The sequence below is a fragment of the Netta rufina genome, assembly GCF_964035555.1.
Source record: "Netta rufina genome assembly, chromosome: Z".
NCBI classification, from domain to species: Eukaryota; Metazoa; Chordata; class Aves; order Anseriformes; family Anatidae; genus Netta; species Netta rufina.
This window is the reverse complement of record NC_140126.1, coordinates 43,580,501-43,600,165: the sequence shown is the minus strand read 5'-3', so window position 1 is coordinate 43,600,165 and position 19,665 is coordinate 43,580,501. Positions and strand designations below refer to the sequence as shown.

General features: G+C 37.2%; 1 protein-coding gene across 1 annotated transcript in view; it reads left to right on the top strand.

Annotated features, from left to right (window-relative positions):
- Positions 1–19,665, top strand: part of SHC3 (SHC adaptor protein 3) — a gene marked incomplete at both ends in the record, with an annotated part of 60,304 nt that overhangs the window by 24,392 nt on the left and 16,247 nt on the right. Inside the window, 3 exons of the mRNA XM_084305743.1 lie at positions 9,921–9,984; positions 12,615–12,734; positions 16,002–16,055. Coding sequence (XP_084161869.1) covers positions 9,921–9,984; positions 12,615–12,734; positions 16,002–16,055 — 238 coding nt within the window. The remainder of the gene's footprint in view (positions 1–9,920; positions 9,985–12,614; positions 12,735–16,001; positions 16,056–19,665) is intronic.

Here is a 19,665-nt window from a genome sequence, read left to right as displayed (position 1 = left end):
AAAAAAATACTTGTTTTTAGGCTTGGATGCAATTCTCATGAACTACATGCATTGACTTTGAGTTACACTAGCTTTGAAGGGGCCCCTGTGGGTCCTCTGAAAATGTTAATCATTTATTTGTCAAGATGTAGTTTTGATGAGGGACATAAAAGTACATGGACTGGTAAATGATAGAATTCTGTATTTCAGACAACCTAGTATGTGGAGGTATCTGAGCATTTTCCTATTCTGTTGTTTTAAACCCCTAGCATACATTTCTATAGTATTCACAACAGTAACTTTTAAAAATGCTTTCATGTCCAGGCAGTCTTGTAGTTCCAATGCAGATGGCAGATCTGTTATTACCAACTGGAAGCTGAATGATACTGGCTTATGAAACAATTGTTATACCTTTTGGTTTTGTAGTTTTTATCTCAAGGTGGACTGAATTCAGGATTTTATTTTATTTTTTCCTGCACAATCTCTCATACTTTATGTTTTCATTGGAATAGCAATGTATCTTTCTTATTATCTAACTTAGAAGCACAACTCTACCTTTAATATGTGAACATATTTGGTGATCTAAAGCAGTATGATCTGCACAAACAAAGTATCTTTGTCTTACAGTTCTCTCAATACAAAATGTTTTTTGGCTTTTACTGTGAAACAGACTTGGAATCACATTTTTTCTGTTATGTTACAGCATATTTGTCTACATGCTGGACATTTTCTTGGCTCATCTTCCCTGATGACATCTAGAACACAGGATATTTTTTTCAAGCAGGAAGATATATTTTCCTGTTTTGTTTGTTATTTTGCATTTTCGGTTTTCCATTTATCATAAAATAATGAGGGCTTATTAACTCATTATTCTGATCACGTAGTTCCTGATCTAAAACTTATTTTAAAGTAGGAGTTGGAATTGGAATCAGGATCTAGCAACTTAATCTGCATTTCATAAATTCATCCAAAAATCTTCATTCCATGTCTTAAGTACACACAGAAAGCAGTCTGTGCTATACTTCATCAATTAACATTTCACATGTAAGCCTATTTTTTATTAAGGAATGATTAAAACTCACATTTGCTGATGTGAAATTGCTCATGTGCAATAAGAAGCATAATATAGGCCTTAAGGTATCTACTGAATTAGTACTGATGTTCTGATATTACAGGCACAAGTTCCCATGTGGATACAAGCCTGTATCACAACTGTTTATTATAATACAGTCTTTTTCCAAGACTTTGTAAAACCAGTCATAGAAGAAACTGATCTATGTAGGGCCAGTATTACTTCTGTTATCATGTGGTATTTACTAAATAGCATAAAAGCCATTTAGAAAAAATGAACCAAGGTATCTGATCAGTGTGAAGGTCTGGATATATACTAATAGACATGTGTTGCACTTGACACATACAAAACAGTCACTCTATTTCTAGCAGAGCATCACATTCCTGCACCTACTTGCTTTCTTGCCTTTGCTTTTCTTCCACATTGCAAAGCTCCTACTTTGTTGTTGTTGTTGTTATTTATTTGTTTGTTTTCTTGTCTTTTGTTGTTGTTGTTGTTGTTTTTCTTTTTTTTTTTTTCTCCTGCCTTCTGGTTATGGTCAGTTTATCTTTCTGCTGGCCCTGAGCAGGACCAAATCCCCAAGGGAAGAGGAACATCACCGTCTCATAGAAGAAAAAAATCTGTGGCTCAGTCATGGGGTGGATAAATTTTGTAGTCTCAGACACTGCTGCAAACTTTAGACATTATTTTGTAAATTCTCATCCCAGTCCCAAACAACTGTGCAATTAAGTGAATTAGTGCTTTGTAAAGAGCATCTGTGCCATTGATGAACATGAAATTACTTATAAATTTGGTTTACTATTTCCAGTTATCTAGTGAATTAGATACCCATATTACATGGGAAGCTAATAGGAAAAGGTGGTCCAGATATTTTGTATTGCTTTGAAAATTCCAACCCTTATGACTAACACACTAGGAAAGCATATATGTCAGCGTGCATGCATGGACCATTCTGACAAATGAAAAACAGATTTCAACTCCAGGAACTGGATCAAAGCTGATGTGTCAACAATCAGGCCAGGGGTCTTTCCTTTCTCGTCATGAGGATAATCACATCAATTACCAACCTGTGCCATCTAAGACCGTTGCACTTGACCTATGATTTGGCTTTGTTTCTCTTTTACATTTTTTTGTAAATTGAAATGTTAAACTTGTAGCAATACATTTATCTTTGTGTGAAAGCAGAGAACAAATACTTTCACTTGTCATACTCTTCATAAGATTTAACAACTTTGGTGGTGCCTGACAAAAGGTATTGTTATCCTAATTTTGGTTATGATCTGGGGAAAAATGAACAGCTATGTACAATTTATAAGAGAATTTTCCTTTTATTATTTCACATTTGAAGTTTCAAGATTATTTCACTACAGGACAACTGGAGTAGTATTAACCAGTTTATTGCATTTTTTCTTTTGTATAATGAATATAACATCATGTGAATTTCTGAGCAAATAAATGGATGGGGTCCAAGCCAAGGGTCAGCAGCTATGCATAAAGATAAATAAAAGCCAGCCAAATCCACATGGTGCATCATTAATTATGTGGTGACAATTCTTGTAACACATGTGAGGTCAAGATGACATTCTTGAACAGCAAGATGAACAGAAGCGTTTAATTTTCAAAACAGAGGAGGAAAAGAAGGACTAGCAAGCAAGACTGCTCAGCTAACTGCAGGTGGCAAGTGGTCCTAAGTTCATCTGAAATCTACTCTCATCATCACGGAAAGGTGCTGTTTGGCCCCTGAACTTTTGTGGCCATGCCTTTATTGCTCACAATCTTTTTATATACTAAAGAGAAAAAGGTAAAATACTTTTGCAACACATGTAATATTTGCAATTCCTCTAATATGTTTTTTTTGCTTATTGTTTAATCTGTTATAGTGTATTGAGTCTTCACTACTTGAATGCATGTGTCTAGTTATGCACTGGATTGAATTAGAATAATGTTGCATGCACTGTTTGTCGTACAGTATTATCTGGACTACAGGGCTGCATGTTCACTGGCATCTAATTAAAAGCAATCAGTTTACTGCATGCAGCTTCAGAAAATCACACCTCCCTTTGCTTGAATAAAAAGGTTATATTGCATGCTGTGATAATGACAAGTAAGTCAGGAGTGAGATACTTCTTAGGAGCATTGAACTCAAATCCAAACTCTGGTCCTACTCCTCTCCTCAGTCACTGCTGGGCTGAACTATTTGAAAGAGATTCCTCTCCAAATCTGGGACCTGGGCCCATGTTTTCTAAGAGCGGAAATCAAACCCACTGATGCCAATATCCCAACCCTCAGGAGGGGAGATAATGCAAATCCAGATTTTAGATCGGGGTTCAAGTCCAGTACTAAATCATGTAAATGACATTTAGATAATACAGTGCGTGCCTCAAACATACCTGTATTCTTTGCAGAAATTCACAGCGAAAAGGACAGAAGACGACACTGAAAAGCAAGAATGCTTCTGCTGTCATTTCTGAGAACATATAGGTACCATGTTGAATTTTGTGCTCAGCTTTCTCTGTATCATACCCTACAGCCTAGAAGGTGCATATAGTCCATCCCTGTTTTCTGCTGTGTAGGCTCTGTGCATGGGGCCATGGTTAGGGGAAAGTGCAAGGGCGAAGGCAGTTTTTTTTAGGCTTTTTTTTTTTCCATCTTACTTTTGTAAGGTTTCCTATGCCTTTCTTTGAAATGCTTGCTATTGGCGACTCTTTGAGAGAGGATACTGTACTAAATGATCTGAAGTAGGACACAGTTTGGAGGTTACTGTGATCCTGGTTCAGATCCTGTCCATCTCCCTGACAACAACCAGAATAAACAGCCAGAGACCAGGATGAATGGAATAAAGCCTGAACATCACAAAAGAAGCTAAAGAATTAGAGCTACCTAACAATCTAGAACTCCAAGTACATTTTTATTTATTACTGTTAGTTTTCTTTTTTTTTTTTTTTTTGGTCATCATTGACTTTACTCTTGATGTATGTAAGGTTGTGCAGAAGGAAGGTTTTTGTAAGCATGCATCAAGGCTTTGTATATATCTACATGATGTTCACAAAAGCTGTAAATTATTTCAAGACTTTTTCTTAAATTTTCCGCAAATGTTGATTTTTAGAAGATTATCAGAATCTACATAATGGTTAGTTGCATATATATGACTGTGTTCCCAGCAGCCTCTTTGCTGTCACCTGTGTGTAGCATACGTTTGGCTTAAGTATAAGGAAAAAAATGCTGTTTGTTCCAGTTTTACTAAGTGCCAAACTCACTGTTTGTGCATGCAGAGTGAAGAGATAACGTGTGCTATTGGATAAACACTTTCACTGTAAATTCCTAAAACCAAACCACTGTTCAGAACTACTGTATCAGGAGAAGCCACCAAAACAGATGGACTTCCCTGTTAGTGCTAAACGAAACAGAGTGAGTTTGTGAAACTTGCACGTTACAAAAGAAGGTACAGATTGCATTGAAATTGCCTCAAATATCCCTTCAAGTTAGGTTACCTATGTTGTTAAACAGCATACAAATGGATAAAAAATATATTTTTGCAGGTAAAAAACAAAGCCACCTCTATTAGAAAATTAATGTTAGTCTCACACTGAAGATGTAGGAGAATAAAAATAACAACTACTTTGCCTTGCCTGAATTACCAATGGACACATTGCATACTATGTACCTAGTGGTGTCCTTAATCCTTTGCCAAAACAGTTGCCAAAGACAGCCTTGCTACCTTGCAAAGTTTATTCAATACACCAAAACCGAATTTGGCCAGCTTCCTTTCATTTTCTGCTTGTAGATTTTCTCCATGTCAGAAGACTCCATTTCAAGAAACAAACCAAGGATATGAGAGGAAGATAAAGTGGAACCATAACTTCTTTGCTTCACCAGTTGACCACAACCTGCTTGCCAGTGCAGCCTTCTTCATCAGCCAGGCTTCCCGTCACCAGCACACTCAGGACAGGCAACGTGTCAGGGCGGTGGCACCAGGCCTGGCCCCACAATCTGGGGGTCCCTGGAGGGGAGGTGTATCTGCCCTTTGTTCTTACCCTGCCCTTCCTGCTGGCACTCTCTGCTCTGCCTCCTTAGATGCTCTTTCAGCCTTACACCAATTGTCTCTTTGCCTGTGGGCATTTGAGGTTCTGTAAGCAGCAATGTATTGGTTTAGTCTCCAGAGCCTGTGCATGTCCCCTGTGCTAGTTCAGGTAGCATTCACTTGTTTTGCCTGTTTCACATACAAACAAGTAATATTTCAATCATTAAACAGATTTTAAAATAATTATATATTTTTTTGTCTGTTTTTGTGTGGTGTTGGTTTTGGTTTTTTGGTTTGGTTTTGTTTTGTTTTCCAGCAGCAACTTATTTTTATATTTAGCGTGGACATTGTATCTCCTCATCAGATTCTGGTACATCAGTTGGTAATGATTTATAAATTATTAAAAAAAAAAAAAAAAGGCAGGAATATAAAACTGTTAAGAAATAACTAGGAGCCTTATTTATAGCTCTCTAAGATGTGTCATGCTTACATTAAAAAAGTCCATCTTTTGATGTCTATTTTTAAATTTCTGAAGTCCTAACCTTTGGAGGTGGCAAAGAAAAACTTGGGAACTATCAGATGCTAACGGATATTAATGAAAGAATATTAGTAGTTTTTTAGTCTAGCCATACAATGTATTTCAGACTAACAAAATTAGTCCGAGTACCTAGTCTAAATACTTGAGATTGCTATTCTTTTTCCAAATATGTTGAAAAAAATCCACACAATTTTCATGTGCTGTCATTTCCCTGAAATATGACTTTTAGAGTTCTGTATTTTTTTAACCAATTAAATCATATTAATTAAAAACAGCAACAATAAAGCCCAGCATCCCAGCCATAAAATAAAATAAATCATTGAAACCACAGGAAGAGAGGGTATTTTCATGTGACAGTGTTTCATAGAACAGATTTGAGCTTCCTGAGTGGGCTACTTTACATAACTACCAGAGTAAAACATGACTAAAACTATGAAAAATATCATGGCATTAGCCTTTTAATGGAAAAAAATATAAATGCAAAATGTCTTTTTTTTCTTTCTCAGAGAGATGTCAAATCAATTTCAGGTAGAATAGGTCAGGCTGAGAAAATGCATATTGGTAATTTTTCTCTCAATATATTTGCATGCTGAATTTATATTTCAAAACACACAACATATTTTGTGCCAAGAAAATGACTCCACAGTATGACCATCTGCAAAGCAGAAAATACTCTTGGACAGATTTGGAACTCAGTATGTGGTCCCTCATGAAGACAGCACAGTAGCTAATTTTACAAGAGATCAGGATAACTTTACACTGATATCAATCTCTGCCCAGCTAATGAAACGGCACATGGCATAGAAAGGTATAATGTCTGCCTGTGTAAAATAATTCTCTTACCAGAAAGTTAGTCTAGTCATACCCTAATTTTCTGAAGTCCATGAAACTGTTCAATTGTGCAAATATATCCAGAACTTTTGTTTTTACATTCTTTAGGCAAACATTTGTATGCACAAGTCAGATAATTGCACTCTTAACCTAGCAGCTGTTTCTATTTCTGGGTAAGGTTTGTGGCTCAGGTACTTATGCTGCATAGGCATTTGCAAATCTGATCGGCTGAAAAAAGATGTCTCCTCTGTACTGCCTGGCAATGCAAGGTAGAGTGAAGCCTTTAGGAGGTCTTCCACATCTTCATTCTGCCTGTGTTAAGATCCCCAAAAGATAATTGAGATTATAAACAGAGAGGTCCAGGAACCTTCCCCAGGAAGAGTGTATGTCTGTGTAGTGGCAGATACTCACCTGCCCTTTTTCTTTCTGTTTTCATCATATACTTCTTTAAGACTCCTTAAATCACAGGCAGAAAAGTACTGCAGCTTAGATCTTGCTTAGACAGAATTGCTTTAATATCTTTTTCTGAAGTTCCCAGAATTTTCATTAAAAACATTGTTAACACAAAATCTGCCATTGTTTGAATGTATTTAATATTCACAGAGTTTCTAAAAAATGAATTTTAAAACAAATTTTCAAATTTAAGTTCAGATGACATGCCTGACATCTATCTCAATGAGCTCTCACTTTTCCCAGGTCTTCCCTCCACTACTGGTGTTCATGCAGACTTTGGGAACACTGAATTCAGTAAAACTAAAGTATTTTACTGAAAGGAAGGCCTGTAACTGGAAAACCTATAGTGCTTTGTTATTGAGTGGGAGGATGTGTACCCCATCTTTTCAGCTGCTCTGTGCTTTCCTACTTATACCACAGAAATTGAGACTGCTTTGCCAGCCCCCAGCCTGGGGCTTCAGCCTCTTGAGCAGGTTCATTTAGTTTCCTGTACTCAAGAGATGGTTTTGATTAACAGGGTCCTTGAGTCAGGTAGGTCTATTCAGTTACAAGCTTTTAAACCCCAGTCCTGCACTAGAAAAATAACATGCTTTTGAACAGTTGCTGTCAAGTGTACTGACCAGAAAATTCCCTTTTTCTCCTGCACACTCCATGTTGCTGCAAGAGATAGAATACGGTATAGGTAAATAGGAAGAGAAAGGAAATTATGGGCAAATGTATTCATCAAGCACAGCTTTTGTCTCTGAAATGTAAATCCTTTTTGTGAGAGGCAAAACCTATGAGGGATCTTAATACACTAGTCAGACCACTGATGAAAACAGAGCTCGTGGGAGGGAGAGACAAAGAAGATGAAGGTGGTGCCTCCATATCAGTGATTTTGAGTCAGCGAAGCTCAGACTCACCTGGGGAAGCACGAGGCATGGGTCCGAGGGACATCAGTGAGCTGGGAGGCATGGACTTCTCACCTCATTGCCTTTGAAGGATTCAGTTCGGTTGCAGGATAGAGATGGGAAACCTCAAGTTTTATTTTGGTGCAAAGTTTGACAGGCTACGTCTGTAAAAATAATGGCTGTCGCTCCTGCCTAATTCTAAGAAAATATTTTAACTGGTGGAGAAGAAGGATATTTATTTTTCATAATTAATGTTTTCACAAGTAACCTATGTCTGAATATTGCTGTGTTGTATTTCTAAGACATGAGAACTGCTCTTAAAATAAAACAATTTTTACCTGGTATGTAAGAAAAGTTAGTAACTACTTTTACTAAAAGACTTGTTTGGATCAAAGAAGCATAGTGGTGAATGTGGGAACTAAATACAAGCACTGAACTGTGAAATGGATTGCTGTTATATCTATAATGGTCTGAGGATATATGCAAGGCAGGGTTTGTAGTGAGAGACAATCTTATTAGGGGAGCAGATGTAGCTGAGAGATAAAAAAGAAAAGACAAGCTTTGGAACAAACAAGCTCTCTTCCAGACCTGAAGAAAGGATTGTGTGCCTGAAAGCTTTTTGATTATCTGTTTCTATAAATCTTGCTCTTCTTCAGAATGACAGGATTTTAAACCTGCTGCAAAGCCTGTTCCTCCCCCTCTCTCTGCCCAAAAAAAACCATGCGAACAGGTGATTTGAACTTTGTATCTAACCTAGGTAACAGTACCCCAGGCATAAATATATAGTAATTACTGATTGCGCCTGGATAAATCTGTGACATTTGCAGAGCCATTATATATTGAATGTTGAAACATATATGACATTTCTTTCCTGGCTCACTTGTTGATCCTGTGCATTGACCTAATGAATAGTTGAAATACCATCCTGCATATGACACACAATTAAAATAATAGGTATTTTTATCAAGGTTGTATTGAGGTGTTGAGTATTTTGGCTGTTCTTTAGCTCGTAGTTTATTGTTTTCCATTCTATATTTATTCATGTGGTTCTAGGTCTAAGAATAATGCGCTGTTAATCCCGATTGATATTTAAAACAAATGAGGTTTACAGCCAACTCTACAGATCTCTGGGCAACTGTTTTGTGCAGTGTCAATTTGACAGGTCTATTACAGCATAGTAGTTAATTGCCACAGGAATATCTGGGTGTGCACAGTAGCACATATTAAATACTGACCAGCTTGATTGTTCTGATAATTAGTTTTTCAATACTGAAAGAATCTAAAATATTTGTTGTAGCTGTATGATTTGAAAAAAAAAAAAATAATCTAACATATAATTACTGTCCTAATTCATATTCATTTTCAACATGCTTTTCTTTCATTCAACGTGGATACAGTGGGAAAAATGAAGCAATATTAGAAAACTGAAGAAAAATGCTCAAGGCATTCATTTGTTTACAGTATAAAAATAGGGGCACAATTAAATTATTCAGGTCATACTGAACAATTTATCAATTAAAATTTTGTATCAAAATATACTTCTCATGTCTTCTATACAATGTATTATCATGAATATTTTGTACTTCTTAGAATAAATTTTCTAAAGCCAAAAAGGTGGGACTGAAAATGTGTATAATACATGAATGAGAAAAATGGTAATAACTAACCTTTACTTTATAGGAAAGTTTTTTTTTGTTTGTTTGTTTGTTTGTTTTTTAAAAAAAAAAAAAGCAGTAAAGAAATGTTAGTTAAAGACATTTCTTATGATCAGATTCCTCATGGCTTAATAAGGTACAAAAAAGAGAACTGGAAGAAGGTGTCAAAGTAAGTTTTCTAATTTACAATGAGGAAAGTTCTTTTAAATAGTGAGAAAAATCATTTTTATAATTTGTAGCTCTCAGGATACTCTTCCTTTCACTAATGTTGACTGTTTGCTGCCTTCTGCTTTATGCTAAGGTAGCCTAAATCTGAATGGCACCTCTTCTAGTAGTGAGAAGAAAGCTAACTGACCTACTAAGTATCTTCACCTGTGAGCAGAAATGCCATCTGGAGCTGTTCTCTTCCAGTGCATCTCAGAAGTATGATGAAGAAACTCATGATTTCACTTGCCATAAACCTTTTTTTCTGTCTCTTCAGGGAAGCAATCAGTCGTGTTTGTGAAGCTGTGCCTGGTGCCAAAGGAGCCTTCAAGAAACGAAAGGTATTTTTCTTTTCTTGTAGTGAAGTTGACTTTATTTTCTTAGTTCAACACCAAGGAGACCAGGCACAGCAAGCAGGTGGTTTAAAGCAGCTTTGAGAATTGCAGATCATTAATCATTTCAAGTATTGGCTCTTTTCACCTATTAATTTGCCTCTCTCCCTTTTGGTTAGAATCATCTTTTATAGACATCTTGAAGTATGAGGACATGTAGGAAATACATTGTGGCTTGCCTTTATGTTCATACTGTAGAAACTCTGTTTTTGCATGTGTGTGTGAGGTTGTTTAGTTTGTTTGTTTTTGGTAAATTTGCAGGTGAAAGGCTAAAAAGCAAACAAAAGGGAATGCCTTTTCATAAAGTGTATGAGTAAGTTGTGAAAATCGTTTATTTTGGGGGCCAAAAATATACATTGTTTTGAAACTGATTAGATCTTTTGATGGAGCATAGCTTTACTGGTGACAATTAAGAGTTTGGAAATTGCTGGTTTCTGGAAAGAGAAAGAATGTACTTGATGATTCCCCATTTCACATACTCTTTCCATAAATGCTTGTAGCCAGATGCTCTGTGGCCTGAAGGCAGGTCCAAGTGTTATTGGCTTGACACAATTCTTTTCAGGCATTCATTCTTATTTGTGTAGTAGGAATTAGGGTCTGAAGGCAGGAAGTGGAGGAAACCTCAGCTCAGCCCCTGTACCTTCTGCTTTTCCACATGCCCATTAGCAAAACTGGAATTTAATACAAAGTCTAAGGGAAAGAGCACAGAATGCAATTAATTCTAGCCCTTGTGCATGTTGTTGGGAGCAGAAGGAGAAGGACAAGGTCTACCTGCTTATCTCCCACCTGGCCATCTGGGCAGAGTCCATGCAGAAGGGGGAGTCTGATACACCACTTATGCAGTGGGAAATCTTCCCCAGGTGAAAGGCAACCACATATATGACAGCCTAATTGGAAACTGTTTCAGAAATTAAGTTGAGGTTTTCTTCTCTTTCTCAACAAACTTATCTCGCTGTCATTTTTAGATGCTCTGACCTTTGTTTTTTAAACCTGAAAGAGGAAAATACCTTTATTAGAAATGCTCAGTGATGCAAAATGTAATTCAAAAAGTAGTTTAAATAGAGCCCTAAGTGCCTAGTAAAACACCTTATCGTATTACTCTTTTAAGTAACAGTAGTGCTTAACAGTTACTGAAGAGATATACTATTTATAAAGTAAGCCTGCTGGCTGAGAAGAAAGTTTGCCCAGCAACAGAACTTCAGCTAAATGTTGAAGGCAATTATCTTTTTTTAACTGTGTACTTTCATGGTTTTGCCACTGCTGGTTTACAAGTTTGGTTCTTGAGGTCAATTTTTCACACTTACCCTCTCGGAGAGGGGATCCTCAGGTATCATCTCGGAAGCACAAGGGTTTAAGGAAAGAAGAGAAACAAGAACATTCAATGAGCTTGTTGTAAAGAGGTGCTAGGGAAAATACTAGCTCTGTAGCATGGTGAAGTAAAAAGAGTGCAGCACAACCGTTGCATACAAATAATATATAAACAGTATGTTTTTAATAAATGAAAGAGGTAAAACAAACAAACAAACAAACAAACAAAAACACAACAAAACTGAATTAAGCTTTAAAGAGGATCAGAAAAGTGGCCAGTCTGCTAGAAACTTACCAGACTTGCAGACCATAACATAAATACAGTGGCAGAGGATGCTGCCTCTACTCACAACTCTGCTTTTATACCCTAATTACCAACGTCAGTATTCACCTGTACATCTACAGCAGGTGACTGGACTTGGTCTGTTATTTCTGGCAATCTATTGTTAGGGCTGTGTTTATCTGTTCTCTTGTGGTTGTGAGATTTCTCCTGGCTGCCAGAGGTGTGAAGTTTGTAAGCTCTGTGGTCACTCGTAGGTAACCCCTTACTTTCGTTCTCATCCAGCTTGCAGCATAGAAGATATGCAGCGAAACTCATGTTGCTACACAACATCTTAGGATCTTATGGGACGCTTACCTACAGAAATGAATATTTTTACATCTCCTCCGTTTTCACACCATTTGTACTGATTTTATGAGTTAGGAGTAATCTTCAACTGTACATTGTATCCCCACATACAGAGGTTTTAGACCCTGCTGGGCTTTTACCTACTGTTGAGAAGTCTATGAGTATAACATCACTCTATTTTTTGTGAGTATCCCACCACTGTCACAGGAATCCCACTTCCCATTCAGAAAGGGAGAAGAGCAGGCAATCAATGCAGAGCAAGCAACAGATCCTGAAAGGATTTTGAGTTGTTTTTGCATGTCATTTTAAGATAATGATTTATGGTGTTCATCTTGGTCTGGTCGCATAGTCCCTTGATGAAGATAGGATTGATATCTCACAAAAAAAGATAGGTCTTAGTAGGTCTTAATTTGTTAGGTCAAGTATTGTGTATACCTGCCCAGATATCATTAGCAGTATTAGTAGTTTTTCCAGAGGAAAACAGCTATTCCAATGAAGTGATCTTTGAAAAGTCAGCAACTTTTTAGGAACCTTTAAGATTTGAGCTAATCCTACCTGCAAGGTAGGTTGTCCCAAGTAAACAGAACACAAACTTTCTTTTTTTCTTTTTTTTTTTTTTTTTTTTTTTTTTTCTCCCTCACAGCCACCAAGCAAAGTTCTTTCTAGCATCTTGGGAAAAAGCAATCTTCAGTTTGCAGGAATGAGCATAATGCTGAATATCTCCACCACCAGCTTAAACCTAATGACTCCTGATACGAAGCAGGTGAGTGCAAGTGCCATGTTAATTTGTGAGACTTTGGAAGAACAGCCTACTGCACAGGTATTTGCTGTCTGCCCAAAGGTACTGTTCCTCAATAATGTTTATAAAATGAGTGAAAAAATATAAATCATATTAGGAGTCGTAGTTTGCTCTAGTATTCATAAGTTTTGATGAATTATTTTCTTCTTGCCATGTTTAGGTTTTGTTCTTAAGAGACCTATAACATGAAAAAGCATTTTCTAGTCCTGGGAGTTCTTTTTTCATACAGTTACAAACTTTCAGAGAGTTCAGAGGGATGCGTTTGGAGTAGGTGACCAAAGGACTGAATGCACATCTCCAATTTTATTTTCATCCTTCCCATTTAGAGCCCTAAAGGACAATCTGTTCCTAAGACACTGCTAAAAATACAGCCACAAGGATTTTGCAGTGCAGTGAAATGCCAGTCTTCTTGAAAGACAAGTCAGTCTTTTTCAGGCAGCTTGTTTCTTCTTTATGCTGAAGGTACATACAGGCTTTGGGGAATCACTGCAGTGGATTGTAAATGATGTATGAGATGAGAAAAATCCTTGCTCAGGGTATATATAAAGAGAAAGCAGACGGACTTGCGTAGTCACTGCTGTGCTATTTGCTGTGAGCCACATACTGCGTACAACTTTCTGCCCAGATACAGCTAGAGAGAGAAAAAAATAAAATAAAAAAAAAATTGCTGTCGTTAGGAGCCTCAACATTAAAGAAGAAAAAACACTGTGTTAAAAGGCTTGCTGTTTATTATTATGTTTTCATTGATTTGTCTTCATTCTTATCCTCATTTAGAAAGCATCTCAATCATCTACAGTGAGCACTGAGACTGTGAGAGCAACATTATGGCTGCTTGCAGTATTTTGGAGCCTTATTATGGAATAGACACAGCAGTGTTTTTCATAAGGATGGCTGCCCCCAGTCAGAAGCATATGAACTTGATGTTTATTAGATCTATCAAAAGAGTAGCAAGCCTGGAAGTGGCCTTGTTTTCAGCTGACATCAGGGTAGAAATTAAGTTAAACTGAATTATCCCAGGGAAGGATCCCAGGGAAGATGCTTTGTTGCCTTTTTTTTTTTTTTTTTTTTTTTTTTTCTCCTGTGAGTGATGAAATAATTTTCAGTGAGCTAAAAAAAAAAAACAAACAAAAGCAAAACTAAAAAAGGGTTGACAAAACTGTTTATCTTTCTCACACATCATTCTTTTTGAGATGGACTTGCTCTGGATGCTGCAGGCCTGTGAAACATCTGGTTTCTCAGAGATCCCCAGTCTGGCTGTGGCCTCTCTAGTTTCTTGTTTGTGCCAAGCATTTGATTTGAAAATAAGCGCAGCCCAGAAGCTGTGCTCTTTGAAGCCTCACCCAGGAAGGCAGTTTTGGATGTCTGTAACAGCCTTCTTTTCCCAGAGGAGCTGGAAGGAAAAAAAAGACTGTTTTTTGCCTGTGGCTAGCAGGCAAGCAATGGACTGTGTCCTGTACAAAAACTTTGTGAGCATGCTGAGTGGAAGCTGACATTTTATTTTGCTTTTGTTTGTTTGGATACAGTACTTGGGTAGAGTGAGATATTTCAAAACTATATGCCAACATTAGTGAATTGTTTCACATAAAGTAGTGACACATTGATACATTGATATGTTTTGTTTCAGTATTTCAGTATTAGGGAAAAATACCAAAGAACCTAAAATATTTACCTGTGGAATAGGAAGAAAATTCTGGCTTGAACTAATAGTTTTGAAACTTTTATATTTCCTTAAAATTTGAAAAAAAAAACAAACCTTTGAGGAATCTGCTCTTTTATTTATTATGATGATGAACATGATATTTGTACTTATTAATTGTGCAGAATATTTGTAATTATTTGTAATATCAATTGTGCAGAAAATCTTCAGTAGTTCATTTTTATTGTTAAGTTCACCTCCCCTATATGGGAAAAAAGAGAAGGAAATCCTCACTGATGAGTAGGGAATGATGGTTCTCCAGTGAACACTTTAAAATTAACCATATCTTCTGAGACCTCTGTGGACAAGCAGGAGTATTAAAATAGAAGCACTCTTTACGTGAAACAAGCACTTCAGGTTGCTCACTCTGTCAGTTCTGTCTGACTTGGTGAAGCAGTGTGATTCAGAGAAACATGTCAGGTGGCTTTCTTTTTCAGGAAGGATGGTTTAGGTCTTTAGGATTCAGGATAAGAGAAGAACTCACAGAATATTTTTATAACTTTTTTTTTTTTTAAAAAAATTGTTTTTGTTTTGTTTTCTAGAACAGTTTTCTTAAGTGTATGGCTCCCTCTCTAAAGTGAGCAACTAAGATCCAAATGACTACTGTCATATGCTCTGAGACACTGAATTAGGGGCCTGTCCTAAACCAGATGAATTATTTGGTATCGTTTTTATGAGTCAAATGAACAAGTGAAATTTTCTTTCAAATGACCTTTTCTTTCCTCGTTGTTACATGATTTCATTATTAAAAGATTTCATAAGTTAAATATCAGAATAGCAATGCAGCAGAGCAGTTATCCCTGTATTAGAGGTTCATGACAATTCATCTGTTCCCAGAGAAACATCTTATTAGTTCAAATTGTACATAAGCAAATTGAATTTAGTAATTTCAAAGCCCTGGAATATGGCTGAGATTTTGGCCATAATGCTAGATTGCAGCTAGATTGAAAATTCTGTTTGCATATTGCAATTATGTTTATGTTTGAAACATAAAATAGAATCCTAAAATCATTTAGGTTGGAGAAGATCTCTAAGATCATCTAGTCCAACCTTTAAAAATGACATGGTTGCTACTGGAAGCAATGTTAGGAACCTCAGCTCCTGTGCAGTTAGGCATGATTTCATTGATTTCACCAGAGTGGAATAGGCAGAAAAGTATTTTGATTAATAGCATCCTTTGCTCCATTCATCACTAACTGTGATAAAGCAAGTGAACTTTAGCAGATTAAAATTTCTTATACTGTATGACAAATCTATATGATTTAATGACGTTCTAAGCACACTTAACAATTTTGCTGTGTCCTGCTAGGTTTCAAAGAACATTGGAATGGATATACTATTTTTGTTTTGTTTTGTTTTGTTTTGTTTCTTTTAATATATTCTCATGTTACTCTTTGGATTCCTTGTGAGTGAAACAGTATATTTTGATATTGTTTTTGGATTTTCACCCCTGCATGAACCAAAAAAAGAAATCAAAGGTTAAACTGTGTAAGAAAAACCTACTGACTTGCACTTATTTCTTCTGATCCATACAGATCATAGCAAATCACCATATGCAATCTATCTCCTTCGCATCCGGAGGTGATCCTGTAAGTATTTATCTAAACTAAAGCTTTCCCTCGCATAGATATTGCTTTGAGGACTGTGTGACAAAATTTATTGCATAGCCTACTGAAAGAAAAATATAACTACAATAGCTCCTGTTTCTTGTTTCATAAATTCTTGATTGTTGCCATCAAACTCTTTTTGAGGGAAACTACTGACAAGCAGTCATGAATCCTGCTTTTTGAATGACTGAAATGAAAAGTATCAAAGGGCTGTGAGCATTCATATAATAATTGATAAGTAGAGCTCTGCTTTTCAAAGTAATGTAGCATAGTCTTATGGGTATTGTGTGAATTTTCATCCTGACTGTTTTTTATTTAGTCTTCTTTGCAGTAATAGACAACTATGTTGCATTTATATTTATAGAAATGTATGTACTTTTTATTTTTTCTACTTGTTTTGAAGTGTACATTGAAAGGAGTGTGCTAAATACTGCCTTCAGGTACATTAATTACACACATGCAGTTTGAAGACAGGCTTTCAAGAAGAGTCTGGATCTTTCTTTGCAATTTTGCAAAGCTTTCAGAGACACCTACGCATTTGATTCATTTAGATCAAAGGGCAGACTCTGGCTTGTTATGCATTTCCCTGTTTTTATGAGTAGTCCATCTGAAGGCATATTAAATGTGCTCAAAAAGTATTTCTCACCTAGGAAGAAGTGGGAGAATTATAAAACACGGACAAAGCTTACCTCATAACCTTAGAGGATTGAAAGCTTTTAAACCTAGATTAATTGTATGTATGCCTTTTCCTTCATCATGTGATTATATGTCATTTATCAGTCATACAGTAAAGCAAGGTGATTTATAGCCTGCTTTGTGAGTTATTTCTCTCAGTTCAACTCCATTAAGTTGAAAACAGGCAGAACTTCCTCTGTTCATTTCACTATCCTTGGTAAACATAAGGGCAAACTTCAGTCTCAGAATAGCTCTGCTGAACTCCATTAAGTTCCAGAAGGGAAAAGGAGGCCATATCACAACAATCTGGGGGGAAAAAAATAAAAATGGATCAACAGCAGCTTTGAAATACAACAGATTGCAATGGATGCTGTAAATGAACAATTCCTGAAGTGGGCAGAGGAGTGATTAGCACAGTTCCCTGCCTCCGTAAGAAGATTCTTCGCTCCCCATCTGCCATCCCAAATGCTAAGTCCTGGAAACACCATTGCACACTGCCCACTGATCGAGTGATTTACCAGAGAAGAAGAGAGGAGCAGCAGTAGAGATTGGATTTGGAGTAAACAAGCTCTTCCAAATGTTTTAGAGAAAATCACGTTACTGAGTCAGCAAGCTACCAGAGATATCAAATTGCATCGTATAAGGGAGCCTGTAAGAGACAGTGAAATTTCAAAGTTGTATTCCCAGTAAGACCACAGCATGGTGACTTCATTCTGAGGGTGGAGAGGGTAGGTGTAAGGATCTAATGACACTGTGCAGGCTCATCTCAGCAGGCTAGTATATGGTAAACTTGTTCATGAAGCAGGTGGTTCCTTTGTTCTGAGAGCACAGGAAAGAGGACAAACGCTAGGGATGTGACTTAAGTCACTGCTTTATTAACCCATCTGTAGATTATCAGAACATAACTTTAATCGGGCCTCAATGATTTCCATTTAGTGGAGGACTGTCATCACCACACCTTCTCCTGTAAACACAGTTGGGTCCCAGCCCATAAGCTCATCTGCTTCTAGGGAGAAAGGCCATACTGTGCTAAACATGAGGAGCACAGATCTGTGCCCAGACTGCTTAAGGGAATGCCTCCCTCATACTGAATTTTGAAGTTTGGTTTATTTAGAAGCAAGACTGTCCCCACTTCTCAACCCATCCAGTTTTCTGCTCTGGATTTCTGCCACACATTTGTGCCAGCAATTAACTTTGCAACTTTCCTCCCACTCCCTAAGCGTTAATTGCCTTTATCACTCAAAATATATCCACTGGAAAAGTGTTCCACAGTCTTGGAGAACAGCTTGAGTACCATATATATATTTGTAATATTCCCCTTTGCAATGAGTCAGTTTCTGGCTTTATTTGTGCATGGGAGCTTAAAATCTCTCTACCAAATCCTTTTACACACCATTTCAGGATCATTTTTAGTTTATTTCTAAGACTGTGTTCTGGTTCTGCTTTAGCAATCTTTAGCCCCTCCTTATGATCCACCCTCATTTTTACTCCATGGTCATTTCAGGTGGCTGTTTCCAGGCTGCTAGACAAGACATCTGGTTTTGGAGATGCCTGTTAAGATAGAGGGAGATCTCTTACGTTTTCATGAGACAGATCTCTGAAAGGTCCCTTAGAACAGTAGCTTTTCAGTTTTTGTCCAGATGATGCCTCCAAAAGCATACACTTTTGATGGGAGTCTTTTAATTTATCCACTGTGAAATGCGCTTACCTCTTGTGCTTAGTGGTTCATCATAGCTCAAGTCTGAAAAAAACTGTAAATGAAATGAAATATATGGTTTCAGTCTCTTGCACCCACATCTAGAAGAGCTATGAGATAAATCTCTTATTTACTTAGGCATAAATATATCCATTAGTTACGTCTGTACTAGTGAATAAAATAACCCATGGCTTGCTTTAAGGCCATGAAACCAATCAGAAATTTGCTTCTGTGCATCCACTCTCTTTCCTCCCAGTGGTCTCGTGGGATCAGTGCCCAGTATGTGTTGTTCCCTTGGACAGTTTCAGGGCATTGCATAGGAAAACAGCACAGGCAAGCAAGGGAGAGTAGCAACATTTAAGCATCATGAACAACTGTGGGACAGCTTTCAGGCTTCTATTTTGGTCCTGTTTTATTTACCATTATAGACATAGCTAGTTTTCTTTTCACATTAGCTGTTGATTTGCGTCATTACTTCCACTCAAATCATAGCCCAGACACTGTGTCACTGGGTTCTTAAGAAATTAATAGGCAAAGTGCTAAAGGTAGTCCTCTCTGCTGTATTTTTATTTTTTTTTTCGTCCAGAGCAACCTCGTTACAGCTGTGTCTGAGTGCCTTCCAATAGTGCATTATGTGACATGGCTACCCACCTGTCACCAGAACCATGAGTGTGCTTTATCATTTCCCTTATCATCCACTTAGGAAGGAAATTACGTATACATGCAGCACAGTGATTTGTTTTGGTAGGGGTGTGTGTGTGCTTGTGCTACAGAGAGCTAAGTTAAAAAAAAGTCTATCATTTTGTTGAAGACTGGTGTTTGTTATGACATTAGATCTTGACATAACAGTCAATGGTCTTCAATTAGTATCCGATCTCTACCTCAATTAACTTTAGATATACATGAATATCCAGGCATGTCAAGATATACCAGATCTAACCAAAGCTTCCTGACTGCATCAAAGAACACCAACATTTTCCAGATATGCTAGTAGGCCTCATGGTATCTGGGTGAACTGGCCTTTCTGTTTCATCTCCATGGTGATAAAAGTTTGCACCACTTGTGCATCATGTGAGTGTTGTAGGAGAGTAAGCAAAAAAATATCCCCAAAGATTTGAGCCTGCTCTTGTCAGAAAATCTACCCGGTATGTGGGAGAGGAGATGGATGAGTGATGCCCATGGGCTGAGGGAGATCATCCTGGGAGACTGCTTGCAACAGCC